Source organism: Micromys minutus (genome assembly GCF_963924665.1).
Source record: "Micromys minutus genome assembly, chromosome: 21".
In the NCBI taxonomy this organism is placed as follows: domain Eukaryota; kingdom Metazoa; phylum Chordata; class Mammalia; order Rodentia; family Muridae; genus Micromys; species Micromys minutus.
Genome location: NC_137956.1, coordinates 22,574,000 through 22,594,771, shown reverse-complemented (window position 1 = coordinate 22,594,771; position 20,772 = coordinate 22,574,000). Strand labels below are relative to the sequence as shown.

General features: G+C 47.5%; 1 protein-coding gene across 1 annotated transcript in view; it reads left to right on the top strand.

Moving 5' to 3' along the window:
* The first annotated feature begins 7,517 nt into the window (after positions 1-7,517).
* Positions 7,518-20,772, top strand: part of TBC1D2B (TBC1 domain family member 2B) — a 65,937-nt gene continuing 52,682 nt past the window's right edge. Inside the window, exon 1 of the mRNA XM_080934632.1 lies at positions 7,518-7,915. Within this exon, the coding sequence (XP_080790758.1) occupies positions 7,556-7,915 (360 nt within the window). The 5' untranslated portion in view covers positions 7,518-7,555. The remainder of the gene's footprint in view (positions 7,916-20,772) is intronic.

Sequence of the window (20,772 nt, the reverse complement as noted above, 5' to 3'; positions counted from 1 at the left end):
TTCACCTACTGCTGGAAAAATTGAGGTCCAAGGTACACCTCTGATTAGTTTTATTTGTCTGTTTTTTTAGAGGTGGGAGTTTCACTAAGTAGCCTAGGCTTCTCTTGCTTTGTAATCAGCTGGCATTACAGAGTTTTGGGCTCCTATCAAATGCCAAGAATGTGGAAGAGCAACTCGTAAAATTTCCATTGTCTTTAGAGCAGGTGTGCATTTACTCTCACTGTTCCTTAGTTCTCATAATAAAACAGGTAAAATGGGGCTCAGGACATAAATCATCTGCTCAAGACATAGAAGAATCCTAACCCCCTCACTGTACTCATGACCCATAACCTCTCATATAACTGTCATATAACATCTAACTCTTTTGCCTAACCAGAGATTCTGAAGTACCACCATCTATTTTTTTCTGTTGCCATTGTGTTAAGTTTGGATATTATTACATAGGCACAAATGACCTAGAACTCTCTATGTTGATTAGGCGGGCCTCGAACTTAAAGAGATCTGCTTGTCTCTGACACCTAAGTGCTGGAATTAGAGGCATGTGCTTCTTACTGTACCTGGCTAGAAGTATTTTTAAAATGTAATAATCCAATTAACATTTACTCCAACTAGTTGAGTTTAAAACTGTTTCCCAGAACCACTAGAAAGTCCTAGATGCCAGGTATTGGAGAGGTTCCCAGGACCTAATGGGGATGACATTAGCCAACATACCCAACAGAGGGGAGACAGAACCTCAGACCACCCCAGTAGATAGGCATGGACCCCAGTTGAGGAAAGGAGCGGCTCACCCATCTCAAAATGTTTAACCCAGAATTGTTCCTGTCTAAAGGAAATGGACGACAAATGGAGCAGAGACTGCCCGACCTTGGGACCCATTCTATCCAGACACCAAACTCTGACACTATTGCTGATGCCAAGAACTGTTTGCAGACAGGAGCCCAGTAGGGCTATCCTCTAAGAGGATCTGCCAGCACCTGACTAAGACAGATGCAGCTGGACTAAGCCTGGGACCTCAATGGAAGAGATAAGAAAGGACTGAAGGAGCTGAAGAGAATGGCAACCCCATAGGAAGAACAACGGTTAACAACTAACCGGACCCCTCAGAGCTCCCAGGGACTGAACCACCAACCATAGAGTATACATGGGTGGGTTCGTGGCGTCCACTAAAACTGTAGCAGAGGATGGCCTTATCTGGCATCAGTGGGAGGGGAGGCCCTTGGTCGCGTGGAGGCTTGTTGCCCCAGCGAAGGGGGATGCTAGAGGGGTGAGGCTAGAGTGCGTGGGTGCGGGAGGGAACACCCTCTTTAGAGGCAAAGGGGAGGAGGGATGGGATGAGGGGTTTCAGAGGGGAGACCGGGAAGGGGAACAACATTTGAAATGTAAATAAAAAAAAAATCAAATTTTTAAAAATTTAACCCCCCCCCCCCACACTCTAGCAACGGCGTCTTCAAGGTCTTTTCTTCTGAAGCCCTTTTACGTTATCTCTGGTCTTCTGGGGTCTTGCCAGGTCACTTTACTTACATAAGCACACTTCTGAACCAAGAGATGCCTAAACTTCCTCTACTAGAACAGCAGATCTTTTCAGGCTTTCAGTGTCCCCTCCTCCTTCATGGAACAGGTGTTCAGTCCTCAGTGTGAGAAGGGAAAGAAGGGAATGAGCTCAGTGCTGAGCATGCGTGAGGCCCTGGGTTGAGATTGGGGTTGGCTGAGAGGTACTGTGGTAGGGATGGGGTGGTGAAGGCAGAGGGGACTACAGTGTCCTGGACATTATACCAGGCTCTAGGGATAAGATAGACCTAGGGCCTCTGACACTTCTGTCCCATTGCCTCCCCTAGGGTCCAGGCCTTTCCTGCTCTCTGGCCAGCATGGCTCTTCCTACCGCCTGTGGGAGCCTTGTTCACTTTGCTTGGGGCTCCTAGTAAACATCCACCCTCATCTGCTCCAAGGACAACCACGCCTCTGCGGTCAACAGCTTGGTTTCCCTGACCCTAGAAACTAGGAACTCATCAGATGTCCTCTCCCTCAGAAGGAGAACCATGAGGTATGTAGATTTGCCTACTGGTTTGCTGGGGGAAATGAGGCCCTTTGGACAGTAGAGCAAAGTGCCCTTAGAGAGTACTCCCCAAAAAATTTCCTACCTGCCAAAGTGTCTGACAACAGGGACTAGGCCCAGAGCCAGCACAGGAGCTGCCCCACCCCAGCCAGAGGCTCAGAACAGAACCTGGAGAGGTTTGTGGAATATCTTAGCCACTATGTTGACATTTAACGGGATGTCAGGGACCTGCCCATGTTTACATTCATTAAGTCAGGTGACTTTAGGAGGCCACTATCCTCAACTCTACTCCACTGCACAGATGAGGGAGTCAAAGCAGCAGGGGGCTTATTTTAGCACCGCCTCTATCTTTCCCAGTTTCTCTGGGAACCCTCCTGGTTGGGCTTCAGACATGTTGCAGAATGCGCCCTCAAAACAATGCAGACAGCCAAGGTGCGGTTACACTGAGAATGTCTTATTCTTCCCTTACCCTCCCAAACTTCCCAGCTCCCAGCCTCCTCCTCTACCACTGCTCTCCTTCCCACCAGGCCAGCATCTTCACACAGTGCCCCAGCCCCCAAGAAGCTAACCCATCTCCACCTCTCTGCTTCAAGAAGAGGCCTTAACTGTGGCTCAGTGGCTGGAGAATAACGATGGCTTCCCAAGCAGGACACAGGGCTGATGCCAGTGTGTTACCCCAAAGTAGGCATGCACAGGAAACCAAGAGGGCTGGAAGCACAAAGACTTGAATGACCTGGGAAACTGCAAAAACGACCACAGCTCACCCACCCCGTCACCCACACCCACCCCCTCATCCACCCCTACCTTCCTCCACTCCCCTACCCCCCCCACCCCAGCCCCAGCTAAGCTTTCTGTCAATGTTAGATTGCAGAGCAGGCCGAGTAGGTCCTGGAAGAGTTTTCATCCATCCATTTCCTGGATATGGGCAGAACTGAGTGAGGTCCTATTTTGGGGGACTTGCTATATAAGTGGAAACTGGGGTCCTGTGCAGAGGATTTGCTATACCGGTAGGAACTGGGCAGTGTGTAGTCTGAGGCTTCTCTATAGCCTCTGGTCACACTGTATCTTCACAGAAGAAACGGACTGGAGACAGACCCCTGGATGTATGCTCCCTGGGGTTTGCCCGGGGACTAGCCTTGTGTGAGTAAGTTCATTTCCCAAATTTCCTCTTTTTGGTAAACAGTGGCTACTTCCTTCTGGGTGGCTACTTCCTCCTGGTCACTGGGTTTCAAGAAGCTGGCATGTCACAGATAATAGGCTCTCTGACTCCACATTCAAGATGAGAAAAACTGAAGCTGTGTTTTTTGGTATGTACTTTACACAAACCGTAAACAGTACCTAAATTGAACATAAAAAAAAAAAAAAAAAAAAAAGAGGCGCGGGGATGAAATAAACATAGAGTCCTAGATGAGACAAAAAATAAAGAGCAGCAGCCTAGAATGACCTTAGAGAATGGGCGGGGTAGAGGAATGGGCAGGGTCAAGTGGAATCTGAGTTGATTGCAAATCTTGGGTACTTCTGGTGGCTCAGGGAAATCCACACTTTCCAGGGATCCCTGCCAAAATGGTACTTTACATTGCCACGGGGGGGGGGGGGAGGGTGTCTCAGGCCTGTGGTTTCAGCCTCCTGAAAGAGCCACATTTTGGCCTAGCCATAGCTTTTGAGGGCCTTGTGAAAGATCTACTGTATAAGAGAAATGTCAGTTTGTATTGGTAAATGCTTGTAATTGCACCACTTGGGAGGCAGTGGCAAAAACGCAAGTTCTGGACTAGCCTTGGCTTCGTAGAGAGAAGCTGCCCTGCCCAGCAAAAGACAGAAAGAAGACAGAGCTGTGTCGACTTTAAAAATCCACAAAGAAGACTAAAATCAAAATCAAGCATTTACGTCAAAAGGCTGCACATAAAGTAGGACATTACATCCATGCTTTTACCCTCAAAGAGTTCCTGTAGATTTTTCTCTTTCAGTTGCCACAGAGACATGGTAATGCTCAGGAGATCACAGCCACGGACTGGAGAAATAGACCAACAGTTAAGACCACTTGACGATCTTGCAGAAGACCAGGATTCAGTTCCCAGCACCCACATGGTGGCTCACAACCATCTGTAACTTGTGTGGGCGATACCCTCTTCTGACATCTACCAGCACCAGACCGCACATGTGGTACACCTATATACACACATGCAGGCAGAACACTTATACACACAAACTAACATTTAAACACATCTCTTTTTTAAAAATCAGAAGGGAAAATGAAAATAAGAAACTCACCATCGTGTAATATCAAAAAAAAAAATTACGGATGTATCAGAGAACTTTTAAACTTTATATTCGTGTGTCTGAGTGCTTTCCAGTAACTAAATGAACCGTGAGCTTGCAGTGCCACAGAGGGGGATCAGGTTCCCCTGGAATTGCAATTACAGCTGTGTGTAAGCCATGTGGGTGCCAGGAATCAAATCTGGGACCCCTCTGATAGCAGCAAGTGCTTTTAACCACGAAGCCAGTGGTTCTCGAGCTATGAGCCATGACCCTTTTGGAGGACAGTGGCCTTTTCATACAGGTCCTGCATGGTGAGAACCATTGCACTAAGCCAACGCAGCCCCAATCTCTGAACATTCTTATGGTCGAATTGTGTTGATATTTACTCTGGGACATGAGAGCATTTCAGTGTGTTTATTATGACTTAAGGTGTAGCCTCCGAGAGGAAGGAGGCAGGGCCCTGCAGCACTAAAGCGGAGTGGGTCCCAGTCACATCCAATGTGAATGTACAGGGACTTCAGGCGCAACAGAGTCAGGTTGGGACCAGCTTGGGATGCCTTGCCCAGCGCTAGCTACCTGCTCCAGTCTGCCAATCTAGACAGCCTCCCAGGCTCCCTCCCTCTGCCCAAGAAGGATGTCATCTCTAGACTTGCCAGACATCTATTTCCAAGTGCCGGCTGCAAAGCTTGAATCTGTCCTCTAGGACCATAATTCAGCGGTAGCCCCACCGTCTCCCAGCCCGCTGACTGAGCTGAGGTGACCTGCATCCTGCCTCTCACATCTCAAGTGCCCAGCTCTTCCCCTTTCCATAGCATTTCAAAGTCATGCCCCATCCTGGCCGCATTCTCCACAAGCCCATTAGTCATAGTCATTGTATCCAGGGGGTGAGGCTCTAACTGAACTTAGTTCCCCTCACTCCCTGGGGCAACTGAGCTGGCACGAAACATGGAGGTCTCTAGCCTACTGTGTTTGTAAACCACTAAGACTGGTAGATTCCCCTCTCAGAATCTGCTTACCAGGGAAGAAGCAACGGCTCCAACACGAATGGCTTGATCGCAATGATAGTAAGAAAGAACAAAGCAAAAGGTTAAATGGCCTGACCTAAGCTCTAAATGGGCAGTCTACTTTGGTGTCTTTTCTGGTGTGTGTGTGTGTGTGTGTGTGTGTGTGTGTGTGTGTGTACACGCGCACGGGCTAATGCATTTAAAATATGCAAAAGGGGGTGTGCAGGGCTGGAGAGATGGCTGTGCAGCTAGAAGCACTATTCCCTCTTGAAAAGGACTTGGATTTGGTTTTCAGCACCCACGAGGCAGCTCAGGACTCTAATTCCAGCTCTATGGGATCAGGCATCCTCTTCTAGTGGTATATTTGATATGTCGTCACAAATATAACTAGAATGTCTATTTCTCTTTGGGAACTCATTGTTCCTTCTGCCTGGAATGCTGTCCCCCTTCCCAGTCTCTAGTTACTTCCCCCATCCCGCTTCCATCATGTAGGGCTCTGCTTATTTCTTAAGATCTGCCTCCTCTGACAAACCTACAGAAGTAGCTTACCGTTATCTTCCTTCGCAAACTCCATCCTTTTACTTTTTTGTTTTGTTTTTAAGCACTTAAAAACATCTTGTGAGGTTTTTGAGGGTTCAAATAAGTCAATGCAGGAAGCACTGGGAGCTGGGTGGGGCTAGCACATTCCTGTAATCCTAGCACTTTGGAGGTGGAGGCAGGAAGATATCCAAGGCTCAGTATCAGCCTAGGCTAGACGGAAACTGTCTCAATCCTCCGTTCCCAACATCCTCAAGTCTTCACTGGTAAGTGATGTCTTCGTTAGGGTTTCTGTTGCTATGTTGTAAAACAATGACCAGAAGCAATTTGGGAAGAAAAGGTTTTTTGTTTGTTTTTAAAGATGTATTTATTTATTTTCTGTATATGAGTACACTGTGGCTGTCTTCAGACACACCACAAGAGGGCACCAGAGCTCATTACAGATGGTTGTGAGCCACCATGTGGTTGCTGAGATTTAAACTCAGGACCTCTGGAAGAACAGTCAGTATTCTTAACCACTGAGCCATCTCTCCCACCCATGCAAAGCTTTTTTGTTGTTGTTGGGATTTGTTTGTTTGGTTTGGGGTTTGTTTGTTTTCACTTTACAAATTATAGACCATCGCTGAAGGAAGTCAGGGCAGAAACCCGAGGCAGGAACGTGGAAACAGGAACCATGAGGGATTGCTCCTCACAGCTTGCTTTTCATGACTTGCCCTTCACAGTTTCCCCATCCTGCTTTCTTACTTCATCCTGGACCTGCCAAGGGGTGGCACCGCCCACAGTAGACTGGTCCCTCACACACCAATTATCAATCAAGAAAGTGCCCCCCCACAGAATCGCCTACAGGCTAATCCTATGGAGGCTTTATTGTGTTTTGCTTTCTGGTTTTTTTAGTTTTTTGTTTGTCTTGTTTTTCTAATTAAAATTCCTTCTTCCCAAAGGACTATAGCTTGGGTCAAGACGGCAAAACACTACCAGCACAGCAGTAATATTTTAAGCAGCAAATCCTTACTTACAGGTCATAAGAACATTTGTACAGCAAACTATTGTTTTATTTGTTTGCCTTTTTAAATGCGTGCATTATTGTTCCTCTTTATTAGAATATATTCTCCATGAGGCCAGGAAGTCACAGCCTAGTCTCCAGTGTTTGAATCCTACACAGAACGCCTTCCATAAATATTTTTTTTTCATTCAGTGAACAAACCAGGATGTAGAGAGGCAGTAAATACTTTGGCTTCCATTCACAAACTCTACAAATATTTACCGAACACCCACTCTGTACCAGGCAACAGGCGCTCTCATTTTCGTTGTATCAGCCTATGACTGGCTGGACATAGATTTTTAAAATCAAGGCTTATTCCGAGTTTAAGGCAGTGTTAAGTGGACTTTCCATAGTTTTTTGAGAAACCCTCTCGTGGAATCCACGCTCGCATAAAGAAACAGAACGTTGCTTTCCGGGATAGGGAGGATCTTGAATGTCCGGGAGCAGGGCGGGGGACATGTAGAGGCCGGGTGGAGCCTAGCCTGGATCGCTAAGAAACCCAGACTCCCCACGCTGTGGGGGCGCGGCGGGGGCGGGACTACAAATCCCAGGCTGCTCAGCGCGCCGCGGCCCTGCTGAGGGCGCGGCGCGGGGAGGTGGGCGCTGCGGCGGCGGCCCGGAGGCGCGGGGTGCGAGCGCGGGCGCTGGCGCTGGCGGCGGGCCATGCCAGGGGCCGGTGCCAGCGCGGAGGAGAGCTGCAGTGGTGGTGACGGAGCGGTGCCGGGAACAGGCTCGGAGGCTGGGGCGGTGGCGGGACGGGAGCCCTCGCGGCTGTGCGGCTACCTGCAGAAGCTCTCCGGCAAGGGCCCGCTGCGCGGCTACCGCAGCCGCTGGTTCGTGTTTGACTCGCGCCGCTGCTACCTCTACTACTTCAAGAGCCCCCAGGACGCTCTGCCGCTCGGCCACCTGGACATCGCCGACGCCTGCTTCAGCTACCAGGGCCGCGATGAGGCTGCGGAGCCGGGAGCCGATCCGCCCACTCACTTCCAGGTGCACAGCGCCGGTGCAGTCACCGTGCTCAAGGTGGGACGATCGCGCCCCGGTGCCCACTGCCCCCCCCAACACACACCCCGCAGATTTTCCCCTCCACCTCCCTTCCTTGTCCCAAAGGCTTCCTCCTATCCTGCCCAAGCCTCTCTTCGCCACTGCCTACCCTGATTCCTTCCTCATTCTTATCATTTGTCCTTTACCTGTGCTTGGACTAAGAGGCTGAGGCAAGGTGGAGGGTTACTAATCTTTCACACTTTGACCCATTATCTCCCAATAAGCCTTTCTTCGGTTCGTTCTCCTGTCCACGCTCACCATCCCGTGGATGCTCTGGGAGTTCCTCCCACAGTTGCAGGCTTCCACCCTCCATCCCGGTCTTTCTTAACTCCTCCTGTGACCTTGTGTGTGCCCTTTGAGTGACCCCTCTGTGCTTCAGCTGCCTGCTCTGTAAAGTGGGGACAACAGTAATATAGGGGTATTGGGAGTAAGAAGTTTCCACTCTAACGGGTTCAGTAAATGTAGTGCTATAGCCAGAAGCAAGTAATAGGGTCCCTGGAAATAATTTACCACAGCCCCGCTAGAGAGGTCAGGGATGCCCCAGCAGTGCCCACTCTGGCTGTTTTCTTGCTTCTTGGGAAAGGTGGGAGGGGTTGCTTCAGCTTATGGGAGGCTTCCTTAGGCTTCCCCAGAGAGATTGAGTATTAGACACTTGGCAGTAGTCTCCAGTCCTGAGGCAGCATTTCCCTGTTGCTGGGAGTTCTAAAAGCCTGGACCTTGACATCCCCTAGGAATTGTCCAGTTTGGAGCACCCGGGGGTCTGGGCTCTGGCCTAGAGCTAGGCTGCCTCTCACTCTGGGCCTTGCTCCCTGCTTGGTTCCCTGAGTCTCCACCCTTTCTTTTTCTGGCTTCTCTTCCGTATTGCAAGCTGGGCTTTCTCCAGAGCAACAGGGCTGGGCTTGAAGCATCAGCCCTCTCAAAAAGCCAGCCAAGTATCGAGCAGAGTGGCCTTGTGGGCATGCAACTGTTCCTGAGATCTGCAGAATGTGCAGCAGCTGGAGCTGTTCCCTTAAGCCATTTCTCAGAGCTTTGTCGACTCAGCAGAGTCTGAATGGGGGTTGGGGAGGGGGAGACATGGTGTTTCGGGCCCCTCTCTCTGCCTGCTCTCTGAACAACAGATGCATAAAATGTTTCTCTCAAGGAAGCCAAGCAGGCCTGCAGTTCAACTTGAGGTAACTTAGTGTCTGTGTAAACTTGGGACTGGCTCCCAGAGTGTCCACAGGGAGTTTTGTCAGAGGCAGATGCTTGCCCTCTGTGTATATGTGGACACTGGTGAATTTCCGGTGGAATTGCTTGTTGAGAAAGAAAACTGAGCTTCCTGTTTCAGATTTTCTCAGTTAACTTTAGAACTCTCTCCCTACCAGTTCTTTCATTTTTGAAGCATCTGAACAATGGTGGTATCTGCCTAAGTGGAGTGACAGTGTTTAAGTTTATGAGTATGGCTTTGGACTTGGATGGGTTTGAACTTGCAGCCCGAGTCATCGAGCATGTGTACTGGACACATTTTTATCACTTCTCTGTCTAGTTCCTGCTTTGGTCTAATGTGAATTTTACCTTCTTCCTTGAATGGCAGTGAAGGCTCTAGAAAACATGATGGAAAATGTCAGGTACATTGTGAGCACTACCTGGCAGACATAAAACATCAGACTTTTGGCCAAATATATTGTATAGTCTGTTGAATTAAGTATGAGTCGGGTATTACCACCATAGTCATTATAGCCATCTAATGGGATGTTATGGGTAGTAAACAGGAAATCAGAGCTGTGGGTGTCGATCTGTATTAAAGCTGAACAAGAACGAGGTTACAGAGTGGTACCTTTCATGTAAGGATTAAGATGTTTCTATGAAGTATCATCCATACACCGTGAGAATCTGTGCTGTGCCCAGCAAAGGGTTGGGAAGCTATGTCATAGTGACAAGCTCTGGTTTCAGGGTGGTAGATAAGGCTGTTAGGAAGATAGGATTGTGGAAGGGGATGGATATCCTGGGGCTTCTACTCTGGTTCTGCAAGGCTTTTCACCTTAGACTGGGTCATAGCTGTACCTGGGTGTGTTGTGGTTTTCAACTTACCCTTTTGTAGCCTGGGCCAGCCTTAAACTCACAGCTTTAAGTACCTCTGCCTCCTGAGAGCTGATATTAATTAAAGGTGTGTGCCACCACACCCAGCTCAGATTTAAACTGTGTGAGTGTGTGTGTGTGTTCCTGCAGGGCCCAGAAAGGATAGCTGAAAACTGGAGTTACTTACAGCTGTGAGCTTCCATGTGCTGGGAACTGAATCTGGATCCTCTGTAAAAGCAAGTTCTCTTAAGGTATTAGCCATCTCTCTGGCCCCTGATACTGTTTTATTTTGCCTTTTTAAGAGGGGGGAGTGGGGACACAATCACATGGGTTACTGACCCACCTGATTTTTATTCAGAATTTCTCAAGCTTCATGAATGTTCATGCAGAACTTTTTTAACTTATTTTTATTTTATGCCTACATTTATGAAAGTGTGCCATGTGTGTGCTGTACAAGTGGAGACCAGAAACTTAATCAGATCTCCTGGAAGCAGAGTTACAGACAGTTGTGAAGAAGCACTAGGTAGTTGCTGGGAACTTAACCCTGGTCCTCTGCAAGTGCAGCAAGTGCTCTTAACTCTCCAGCCCTGGGGCAAGACAGTTTCCTATGTAAAATCAGAGTGTTGGCCTAACAAAAATGGTGGGAATGGAAGAGGCAGGGTCAGAGGCAGGGTGGCCTTACAGAGACTGGGAAGAACTGCTTAAGAGGACCTAAGTTTGATCCTCAGCACCCAACTAAAAGCTGGGCATGGTAGTAACATACCTGTAATCCTGCTGGAGAGAAACAGGTGGATCCCCGCAGCTCCCTGGCTAACCAGTCTAATCATCTGGTGAGCTCCAGGCACAATAAGAGAGACCCTATCTCAAAACCTAAGGTGGAGGGTGGCCGAGGAAGACACCCAACATTGATCACACACACACACACACACACACAGAACTTCAGGTCACAGTGGTTCCTTTTGAGCTGCTGGAATAAAAAAAGTTACATTGGAAAAGACCAGTCATCATCCTTATCATGTGATCTGAGTCCCATGAGCGTGGATGCTGAACACGAAGGCGTGGGGAGTCCCTGGTTTCCAAAGAGCTGCTCCAGTTTAAGTCTGCATATGACTGCACGTGCCACTTCCGAAAGGGTTGAGTTAAAAAGAGAGGGAAATCGGGGATTTGCTTATTATATCGTCATGTGTTCCTTATTTTAAGCATCATGCAGCCTTCTTGGGAGAAGCTGTGGCTCTGTTGGGCTTTTTCAAAATGCCTGACTGCTTAAGTCTTAATGAAAGCCGAGACTGGAATTTCTTGGTAAACTCCTCTGTTCTTAATGTTGGGGATCTGGTCCAGAGTCCTATTTTACAGATGAGGGAAAAGAGGCCCGAGAAGGGGCTAGGCTTTGCCTGAGATCAGGAGGCTAGACTCAGACTATCTGAAAGCTGAGTCTCTGGGAACAGGGAGTATCCAAGTCCCATTATCTGTTGGGACACATCTATCGGGTTCTGTCTTGTTTTGGATTAGGTAAAGTGTCATGGCTTCCTGCCTTCACCCATTCCTTGAAATGCAGTGAGTACCTAGAACATGGTCCTGTCTGATTCTGCTATCTGGGGGCACTCTAGCTTTAAGTAAAATCCTAGAACACTGTTCTGTCTGATTCTGCTAGCTGGGGGCACTCTAGCTTTAAGTAAAATCCTAGAACACTGTTCTGTCTGATTCTGCTAGCTGGGGGCACTCTAGCTTTAAGTAAAATCCTAGAACACTGTTCTGTCTGATTCTGCTAGCTGGGGGCACTCTAGCTTTAAGTAAAATCCTAGAACACTGTCCTGTCTGATTCTGCTAGCTTAAGGAGAAGCTGCTACAAAGGCCTGAAGAGGCAGGGGCTTCCTGTGTAGTGTATGCAGGGTGAAAGAGGCTTCTTTTCCAGCTTTTCTGGGGCCAGAGGCAAAAAGATATTTCTAGGTTTGAACTGGTGTTTGGAGAAAGAAAGCATGTGACTGAATGTGGATAAAGTTTGGAAGCTCCTGCCCCAGCTGATCTCTGCAGTCTTTGGAGCAAGATACATCACCAGACTGGCCACAAATGAATTCCCCTCCCTGCCCTTCCTTTCTTATAAGCATTTGGTGCTCACATGGATGTGTGTGTTGCCTGCTGGTTTCCGAATCACACGTAACAGAACAAGTATGCATTCCTACTCTCAGCCCCATTTTGTGGGCGAAGTGCCCATTCTGTCGTGGGGAACGGCTCTTAACTTAATGACAAACATTTGTTAGTGTGGGTAATCATAGTGTGCTCGACACAGAATAGATGTGGTAAACCAGTCTTCCTTGCTGAATGGTTCTGCTAAGCTGTTCTGAACTCAGGCATCTGTGTAGGGTCTTGAAGCATTATTTAGATCTTAAGATGTGGGAACTTGGCTTTTCATAGATTTGTTATGGTTTCTCAGAGAGTCAGTTCCGTAAAGGCAGGCATACCTGTTCAAGCTCCTAAGAGTAGCTTTCTGTCTCCCCCTGCCTCTTACATACTCCTTGTTGTGGGGAGTCTCTACCATGCAATGTCTAGCCTAGCTCTCAGCTGACCTTTCAGAACAGTACCTAGCATAAAGTAGCTCTGTGCTATAGATTGAGTAAATATTGATTATCTTTCTCAAAGTTTATATGTAGAAGCCCTGACTCAAGAGTGTTGTGGATTTGGAATGCGGGGCTTCGTAATTTTTTTGCATCTGTAAGGTCAGAGCATAAAAGTGTCCTTCCTCAAACATTTAATGAAGACTGGTTGTGTGTTAGACACAGACAGTGCCAGAACACAGATTCACATGTCCTGGTCAGGGGCATTTAGAATTGTGACGAATAAATTTCTGTTTAAGCTACTTAGTCTGTGACAGCAGTATCATCATCATCTGCATGTGTGGTGCATATGTGTGCATGGCACACACATGTGTTTATGCAAACAGAAGCCAGAGAACACCCCACCCCAATACATACATGCACATGTACACAGAATCATACTCTGCCATGTCCAACTTTTGATGTGGGTGCTGGGAATTCAAACTCAGGTTCTCATAGTTACATAGCAAGCTGAACCTTCTCTGCAGAGGCCAAACCGGCCTTTGTTACCTGAAGGGAAAGCATCATCACCAATAAGCACAGATATTAATGTGGCCTCTGACCCTTTAGAGGTGATCACCTAGAACTCTCAGATGTTCAGGTGTTTTTAAAACATCTTTGCCACGTGTCATGAGAGTGGCTGCCATTCAGTAAGAGGCTAGGAAATGTCACAGGCTGTAAGAATCCAAAAGGAGGTTGTAATTCAGCCTTCCCCGGAGGAGTTTGCAGTCAGTCCTGTATGTGGGCGTTTGTGGTGTCTTTCTTGCCCACAGTTTGGACTCCGGGGACACTGCCACAGCAAGGGAAAACTTTATACGGAAAGGGGCATATCGTAAATACTTGAGGTTGCGCAGGCCCTGCCACCTCTGTCGCAACTCCGTCCTGTGGTAGTCCAGATGTGGTCTATGCTAGGTGTAGCTGGGTTCCCAAAACTTGAATTTCATGTAATTCGTATAATATTCTTATGTCAAAAAAAAAGATTTTTCTTCTGATTTCTTCCCAACCATTTACAAATGTTCATTTTAAAAATTCTGTTGCTCTCGGGGAACACAAAAGTAAACAGCAGCTGGCCCTGAGGTAGGAGGACTCACACAGTAAGGTTCCCTTCCCTTCATTGGGCTTACAGCAGGATCTGGGTCTTTGCTCCTAAGAGCCGAAGGAATCGGTGAATGTTAAGCAGAGATTGATGAATATTTCCCCCAGCTGGCTGTCTTCGTCCATCTGGACTGCTCCAACATCCTGTAGACTAAGTAGTTTATAATATCGGAAGTTTGCTACAGTTCTCGAGCCTGGGAAGTCCAAGCCCAGGGTATGAGCGGATTTAGTCAGCTGCGAGCTCACTCTGCTTCACAGATGAGGCCTTATGGCAGGGCCCTCACACGATAGAACTTACTAACCCCTCTACACTATTTCAAAACAGTTCCATTTAACCCACTTTACTCCTCAGTTTTTTTGTTTTGTATTGTTGTTATTTTACTTGACGTGGGGTCTCATGTAGCCCAAACTGGCTTTGGGCTCATACACAGCCTTGAAGGTCAGATCCTCTTGCCTTCTCTTCCAAGTGGTAGGATTATAGATTTGCACCACATCCAGTTTATGTGATGCTTGAGATTGAACCCCAGGCTGCATGCACGCTGGGTAAGCACTCTACCAACTGAGCCACATCCCAGCCCTTTTATCTTCTTTTAAAGACAAAGGAATTAGATTCATTAAAGCCTGCCTGGTGATCTTTGTGTGTGTGTGTGTGTGTGTGTGTGTGTGAGTGTGTGAGTGTGTTCAGTGCACACAGAACAATTTTGGGAACTATGAGTACATCTGTGGTTCCTTCAGCTTGGGTGCACCCTTTCCAACATGGAGAGCTTCCTTTGAAGAAATTCTTTATTCTTCAAAGGTAGACATGAGTCCATGCTTATAGGTATAATAACAGCAAAAACAAAAGTGATTCTTGAGTACCTGGGAAGCAACCGAAATTGGAGGTGAAGCCAGCACACCCTAGTACTTGGGGGGCCATACAGAGTTGCATTTCGGCATGACTGAGATGATATTCATGTGTGAAGCTCAGTCTTCCTATTCCTCCGCCATAGTGTATGAACAGGTGGCCCATGGAGGTAAGGGGTGGGGCAGACTGTCTCTGCGTACTAAGGTAGCCTCATGTCAACTCCCAAATACCTCTCAAACCAGGAAGATGACAGTACTCCCAACAGAAGTCTGAGTGTTTCTCTGCTGTTTCAACAGCCTTTTGAAAAGATTCAGGGTCTTTTCTGATGACTTACACTTACTGTAGCCCATCTGCCCACTGGCCTTCCTAGCCAGTCTTGTTGCAGAGGCAAGAGTATAGTAGATGGAGTGTTGAAAAACCTGTGTTCCTGGCTCGGTTCAGTTTGTTCTTTCCTTCCCCAGGATTACTGGAGGAAAGGTGTGTTTTCCGCATGCAGGATAAATGAGTGATTCTGACAACTGCTAGCCAGTGGAATACTTAGATTCACTTGTTCTGTTGTTGGGGAATTCTCCTAAGATAAGGAGCCTGTTAAGACCTTAGGCCCTGGAGTCAGGCTTCCTATGGGTAAATTCCTGCCTCACCTGCCTGCTGTGTGCTGTTGAGCAAGAGACTCTAGCTAATGATGGTTTCTCCTTCATTAGCAGTCATTGATGGTCAGCTAATTTTGGGAAGTGTTTGGGCAGGACCTGAGACGTTACTCACATCATTATAAGATGAAATGTTAAGTGTATAAGTGGATAAAGAAGTTGTGACACAGAATGAGGTTTTGTTCAGTCATGAAGAATTAAACTGTGTAATTGGCAGGAAAAGGGGTTGAGGTAGAGTATGCTGTGCTAAGCAAAATAACCCAGACTCAGAAAGGGAAATTGTCGCATGTTCATGTGAAATCTAGAATTTAAAACATTATATATAGATATAGATATATGTATGTATATGTATATATGTGTGTGTATATGTATGTGTATATATGTGTGTATATACATATATATATATATGAAGTATGTTATGTGTATGTGAATGAGAGGTACATGAAACATGAAGTAGAAAGGGAACAACTTGGGAAGCAGCGGGAGGGGACTAAGAAGAATAATGGGGGATGATGGAAATACATCATACACACATACGAAAGTCTTAAGGAAGCCTATTGATTTTTATAATACAGCGGGTATATGCTAATATAGAAAATTATCTTATCTTAAAGAAGATAAATGTAGTGTTGGAGATATCTCCAACAGGAGTTTCTGAAGTGTCTTTGCTTTGTCATGACCAAGAATGCTGATACCTGTTGTGATAGTTTGGGAGGACCTGCCCTGCCCGGCCATATTTCTCTTCCGGGCGATTCACTTTTTTTCTCCTATGTACACTGCCAGTTTGTTTCCCCTTCCGAGATAACTGTTTCCTGAGAAATAGGGGGTCACTGTGGTGCTTTGAATGACAGTGATCCCCAGTGTGCCCTTGTTGGAGGAGGTATGTCACTGGGAGTGGACTTTAGGATTTCACAAGTTAGCTCTCCCTGCCCGGAGGTTGTCATCTCAACATGTAAGCTCTCAACTCCTGCTGCAGCGCCGTACCTGCTGCCGTGTCCCCTCCGTGGTGGCCATGGCTCTACCACCCTCTTGAACCCTGAGCCCCAAAGTAAATGCTTTCTGTTGTACGTTTCCTTGGTCTTGATATTTGGTCACAGCGACAGAAATTTAACTAAAAGAAGTACCAAGTATACGTGATGCTGGTTTCCACCTGGACCAAGGATGTGAGGTGGGGCAAGACTGGTCTCCTGGCTGAACGCTCTAATAGTTGGTTGCAGCCTTCCCAGCTCTAGTGTGAACAGAGTACAAACATTAATCCTCTTCCTCACAAAAGGAAGGAAGGACCCTATTGATGTAGAAATGATTCTCAGGCTGGGAAAGGGAAAGAAGTTTTGGTTAAGAATTTGGAGTTCTGATGTACAGAGACGTGTGTGGGGTTTTTCTCTAAATCCTCACAGGCCAGGGCTCTGCTGGGTTTAGTTTGCTTTCATAGAATGCCTGCAATACCGGCATCGGGCATTAGAAAATGGCAATGCTTCTAAATAGTTGTCTGTAGGTCCCCTCTACCAAAAGGTTAAGATAATGCCATGGGACCGGTAAGTTATGGGGCCTTCTGCGAACAAGAAGCTGAGGGGGCCAGGGGAGACTGTCACGCCTGGATTTTTACTTCTGTACTAGGGACCCAAGCTTGACTCCTTATGCAATCACGTACCTGACTAACACCGAGCTATTTTCCCAGCCCCTGTCCAATTTTATCAAGGAAACTCCCTAGAGAAGATGAGCCTTTGGTATAATGGTGAAGCTGCTCAGTGACGTAGTGCCTCTTGGGTCTGCAGAAATGTCCCCAGGAAGATGAGCGTCTGACCCATCTCTTGAGGCTTTATCCTGCCTTTGGCTCACCTTTTGCAGAGATTGTATGGAGAAGAGGAATTAGCCTTTGGGAGGTGGCTCCTTTGGCCTCCTCCTCTGCTTTCACTGGGCCTTTCCTACAGCAGAGTGCCTCAAGCCAGCCCTGAGTGCTTCTGCCTGGATGAGGGTCGGCCAGTGTTATCAGGATGTTGATCTTGGATTAAATGAATTGTTTCTAGGCAGCCAGCCCAGTTTTATTTCCCTTTGCAGCTTTCTGATGTTTGGGAAGACTGTTTCTAGGGAAGGTGGCCTGACTTTCTAAATGTGATTGCAGCCAGCCACTTACCTGGCAGGCCTTATAGGGCAAGGTTCCAATGGGTCCCCAGCTGGGGTCAGCTATCACCTCTGGCTCCTGGGAGCACGTATCTTGTGTGTACACTGGAATGTGATCAGGGCACTGTCATTAAATGGCTCTGTGATTTGAAGGAGGTCTTTTGGTGTTGATGCTCTGCCCATTGTCCCAAAGTCCGAACTAGAGAGGTCCCCTGAGATGAGCCTGCTCTTCCCCTGCATATAACACATTGAGGAAACTGATTACCACTGTGACTTAGTCTTAGAGCTAAACTCTCCTCTAGACACATTGTCCACGTTGTTAGAGATTACCTGTTCCACGGTAAATCCATTTTTAGAAAATCTGGCTTGTGCACTTAACAGTTTTATGCATACAATTACTCCTTTAACTATTTATGTTGGACATAAATTGAAGCAATTGCATGGAGCTTGGAAATGGACAGTAGAGATTATAAACTTCCAGTGGGAACTGACCAAACAGAAGCAGTGATCTCCCTGTGCCCCATCCCTCTCCGGTGCCTTCATGATAAAGTGTTTACCAAAGGAAGCAGGCTTTTGGCTAGAGCAAGTCCTCTAACCGTAAGAAGGGAACTCAACAGTTTCCCAAGCCCTCACAGATGCTGTTCCAGAGGTAAGATGCTGGTAAAATGTTTCCTGTCCTTTGAAGAAAGGTGACTTCCTTAGAACAGTGGTCTTGGAAGTAACCATGTAGAGCAAGTCTCCGGTGCTGTGGAAGTGCAGTGGTGGGGTTCCTGCCATGCTGGAGAGCCTGCCGTGCTCTAGGCCAGTGTAGGCCTCAACTGTCTGCATTTCCAGTGGACATCCCTGCCCTTCTGTAGATCTCTGGCTCTCCTCTCTGCTTTGTGGGTCATGAGTGACTTTCTTTGGGGTACTGTTTGCTAGTAGCCACGATGCATGTGTAGACATCCCAGGACAACTTGGGAGAGCCGTTACTCTTCTTCCATTACATGAGTATCAGGGATGGACTTGGGTTACCTTCTCTCTGGCCTTTGAGAGTAAAGCAAAATAACAGAGCCGCATGGGTGGAAACCAGTGAAGTGTGAGCCCTTTATTCTCAGGTTAGCAGTCTGTGGTTTGTAGCTGCAATCCGCTTTGCATTCTGGGTTTCTATGCTCTGAGAGGAGGCAGTGTTGGAGCAGGGCTCTCCAGTAGGCCCCTTGCTGAGGCCACAAGAGTTCTAACTTGTCTTGTCCCTCGCTGACTTTGCAGTGGCAGGGCCACCGGAATGGAGCTCTCTGGTCACTTGGACACTTCCTATGCTCCCTTTCTCTAGAACTGAAAGCATTTGATAGGCTTTGCCATTTCCTGAGAGGAAGAGCAGGCCCGGGGAGGTGCAGGGGGCGGCCGTGCCCGTGCCTGCATCCTGATGAACCTTGCCTGCCTGCGTGGGCAGCCTGAGATGAGACAAGGCCAGTCCCTTGCAGGCTGGCCTCATCTGCTACACACATGCTCTCATAGTTTCTACCTCTTTTCTGATTTGCTAGTGGACTTTCTTCTAAGTCCATCACCAGCACTTACCCCTCCACACACACACACACACACACACACACACACACAGCAGGGTCCCACCGCAGCCCAGGCTGGCCTGAAACTCACCAGGCTGCCCATGTTGGCCTTAGTCTCACAGCGGTTGTGTGTTGGGACTCCAGGTGTCACTGTACCTGCCTTCCATCTACTGTGGCAGTGAGTAAAAGGTTTTTTAAGAAACTGCTTTTTTTTTCTCTTAGATCTCACAGATTGACTTGTCATTCCTTCATGGGACCATTACTCATCTCTGTTGGCCCAGTGTTAGCAAATGAGCTGCGTAAGCCAGCACACGTGTTTGCTTCTGAAAGCGCACTGCTCTAGAGGAGCCCTGGTGCTAGAGGTGGCAGCACTCAGAGTGAGTCAGAATCGTGGAAAATGTCCAGTCCTCAAAAAGGAGTTGGGTTAGAGTTCAAGTTGTTATTTTCATAAGACATATGAAAATGCTAATTTTTATGAGCGATTTGAAGATGTAACAAATGGGAATTTATTGTTTTTCCTACAAGTGTGGGGTTTGTGACACTGCAGCTTGTCTTCTGAGGAGCGGGAGGCCAGGCTGCCTTGGCCTCTCACTTGGGTTCAAACAGACGATTTCAAAAATCTTCCAAGGGAAACATGTATTTTTCCATTACTGTGGAGCACGGTTCCCTGAGATTGTATCGAGCCTTGTGCATGACTTTGAAACACCCAAAAGAAAAAATTGGAAGCTAAAGTTTGTTAGATTTGGATGTTGTCTGCCATCCATCTAACTTCATTTTGTATTGCCAAACTCACAATTTCTGTTGCTCATGGGGAAAGTAACTTGGACATTCCTTAGAAATGAGTATATCCTTTCTTAAGTTTGAGAATTGAGTTTCTTCCCATTAGCAGCTGCTACAGCCTTTCAGAACTGCTGGTAAAACCTTTTCATGTGCTTTATGCAGCTTCCTAGTATACAAACTTAACCCCTCTGTGTGCGTGTTCTGTCTGTCTTCTGTGTTACTCTTAAGTCTGCTGTTCCAGCTTACAAATGCAGTGGGACCCAACCCCAGAGTGCAGTCTAATGGCTCTCAGGAGAAATGAAAGACTGGCTCTGCATGGAAGGTGGATTGCTGAGTTAGGCGGGAGGTGGAGTAGTGAAAACAGAACTGGCCTGCTCATCCGTTATGTAGGAAGAGGGTTATGGTCCTGTGGAGGTGGACAGTGTGAGGCCTGTCCCCGGCCAGATGAGTTGGCTTTTGAAAATATCCAAGGGTTTTAAACATAGAGAGGGTTTGCAAAGGGACAGAGCCATACTGATACAGATTAAGATGCTTGCAGCTAACCATCAGGCTGAGTGTGGGGACCCCAATAGAGGAGTTAGAGAAAGGAATGAAGGAGCTGAATGGGTTTGCAACCTCATAGGAGGAACAATTATTAACTATCCGGACCCCCCCCCCCAAAGCTCCCAGGACTAAACTACCAACCAAAGAGTACACATGGAGGACCCATGGCCTCAGTCCCATATGTAGCAGAGGATGGCCTTGTCTGGCATCAATAGGAGGAGAAGCCCTTGGTCCTGTGAAGGCTAGTTTCCCCAGTGTACGGGGATACCAGGGTGTTGAGGTGAGAATGGGTGGGTGGGAGGGGGAGTATCCTCATAGAAGCAGGGGGAGGAGGGATGGGAGAGGGGGAAACAGGAAAAGAGATAACATTTCAAATGTAAATACATAAACTATCCAATTTAAGGAAGGAAGGTAAGAAGGAAGGATGGAAGGGAAGACTAGGAACAGCCATCCAGTTGGAGGGCCTGCTGCAGAGGCCTGGCTAGTTTGAGAGCTGGTCAGTACATCAGCAGACCTGGTGGGCCTGCTCTGTATGGAAGCTGTTGCTGTCTTCTCTGTGTCTGTTCAAATGTGGTCTAATGATTGCTGGCTGCTTTTCATTTCTTTTTATCTT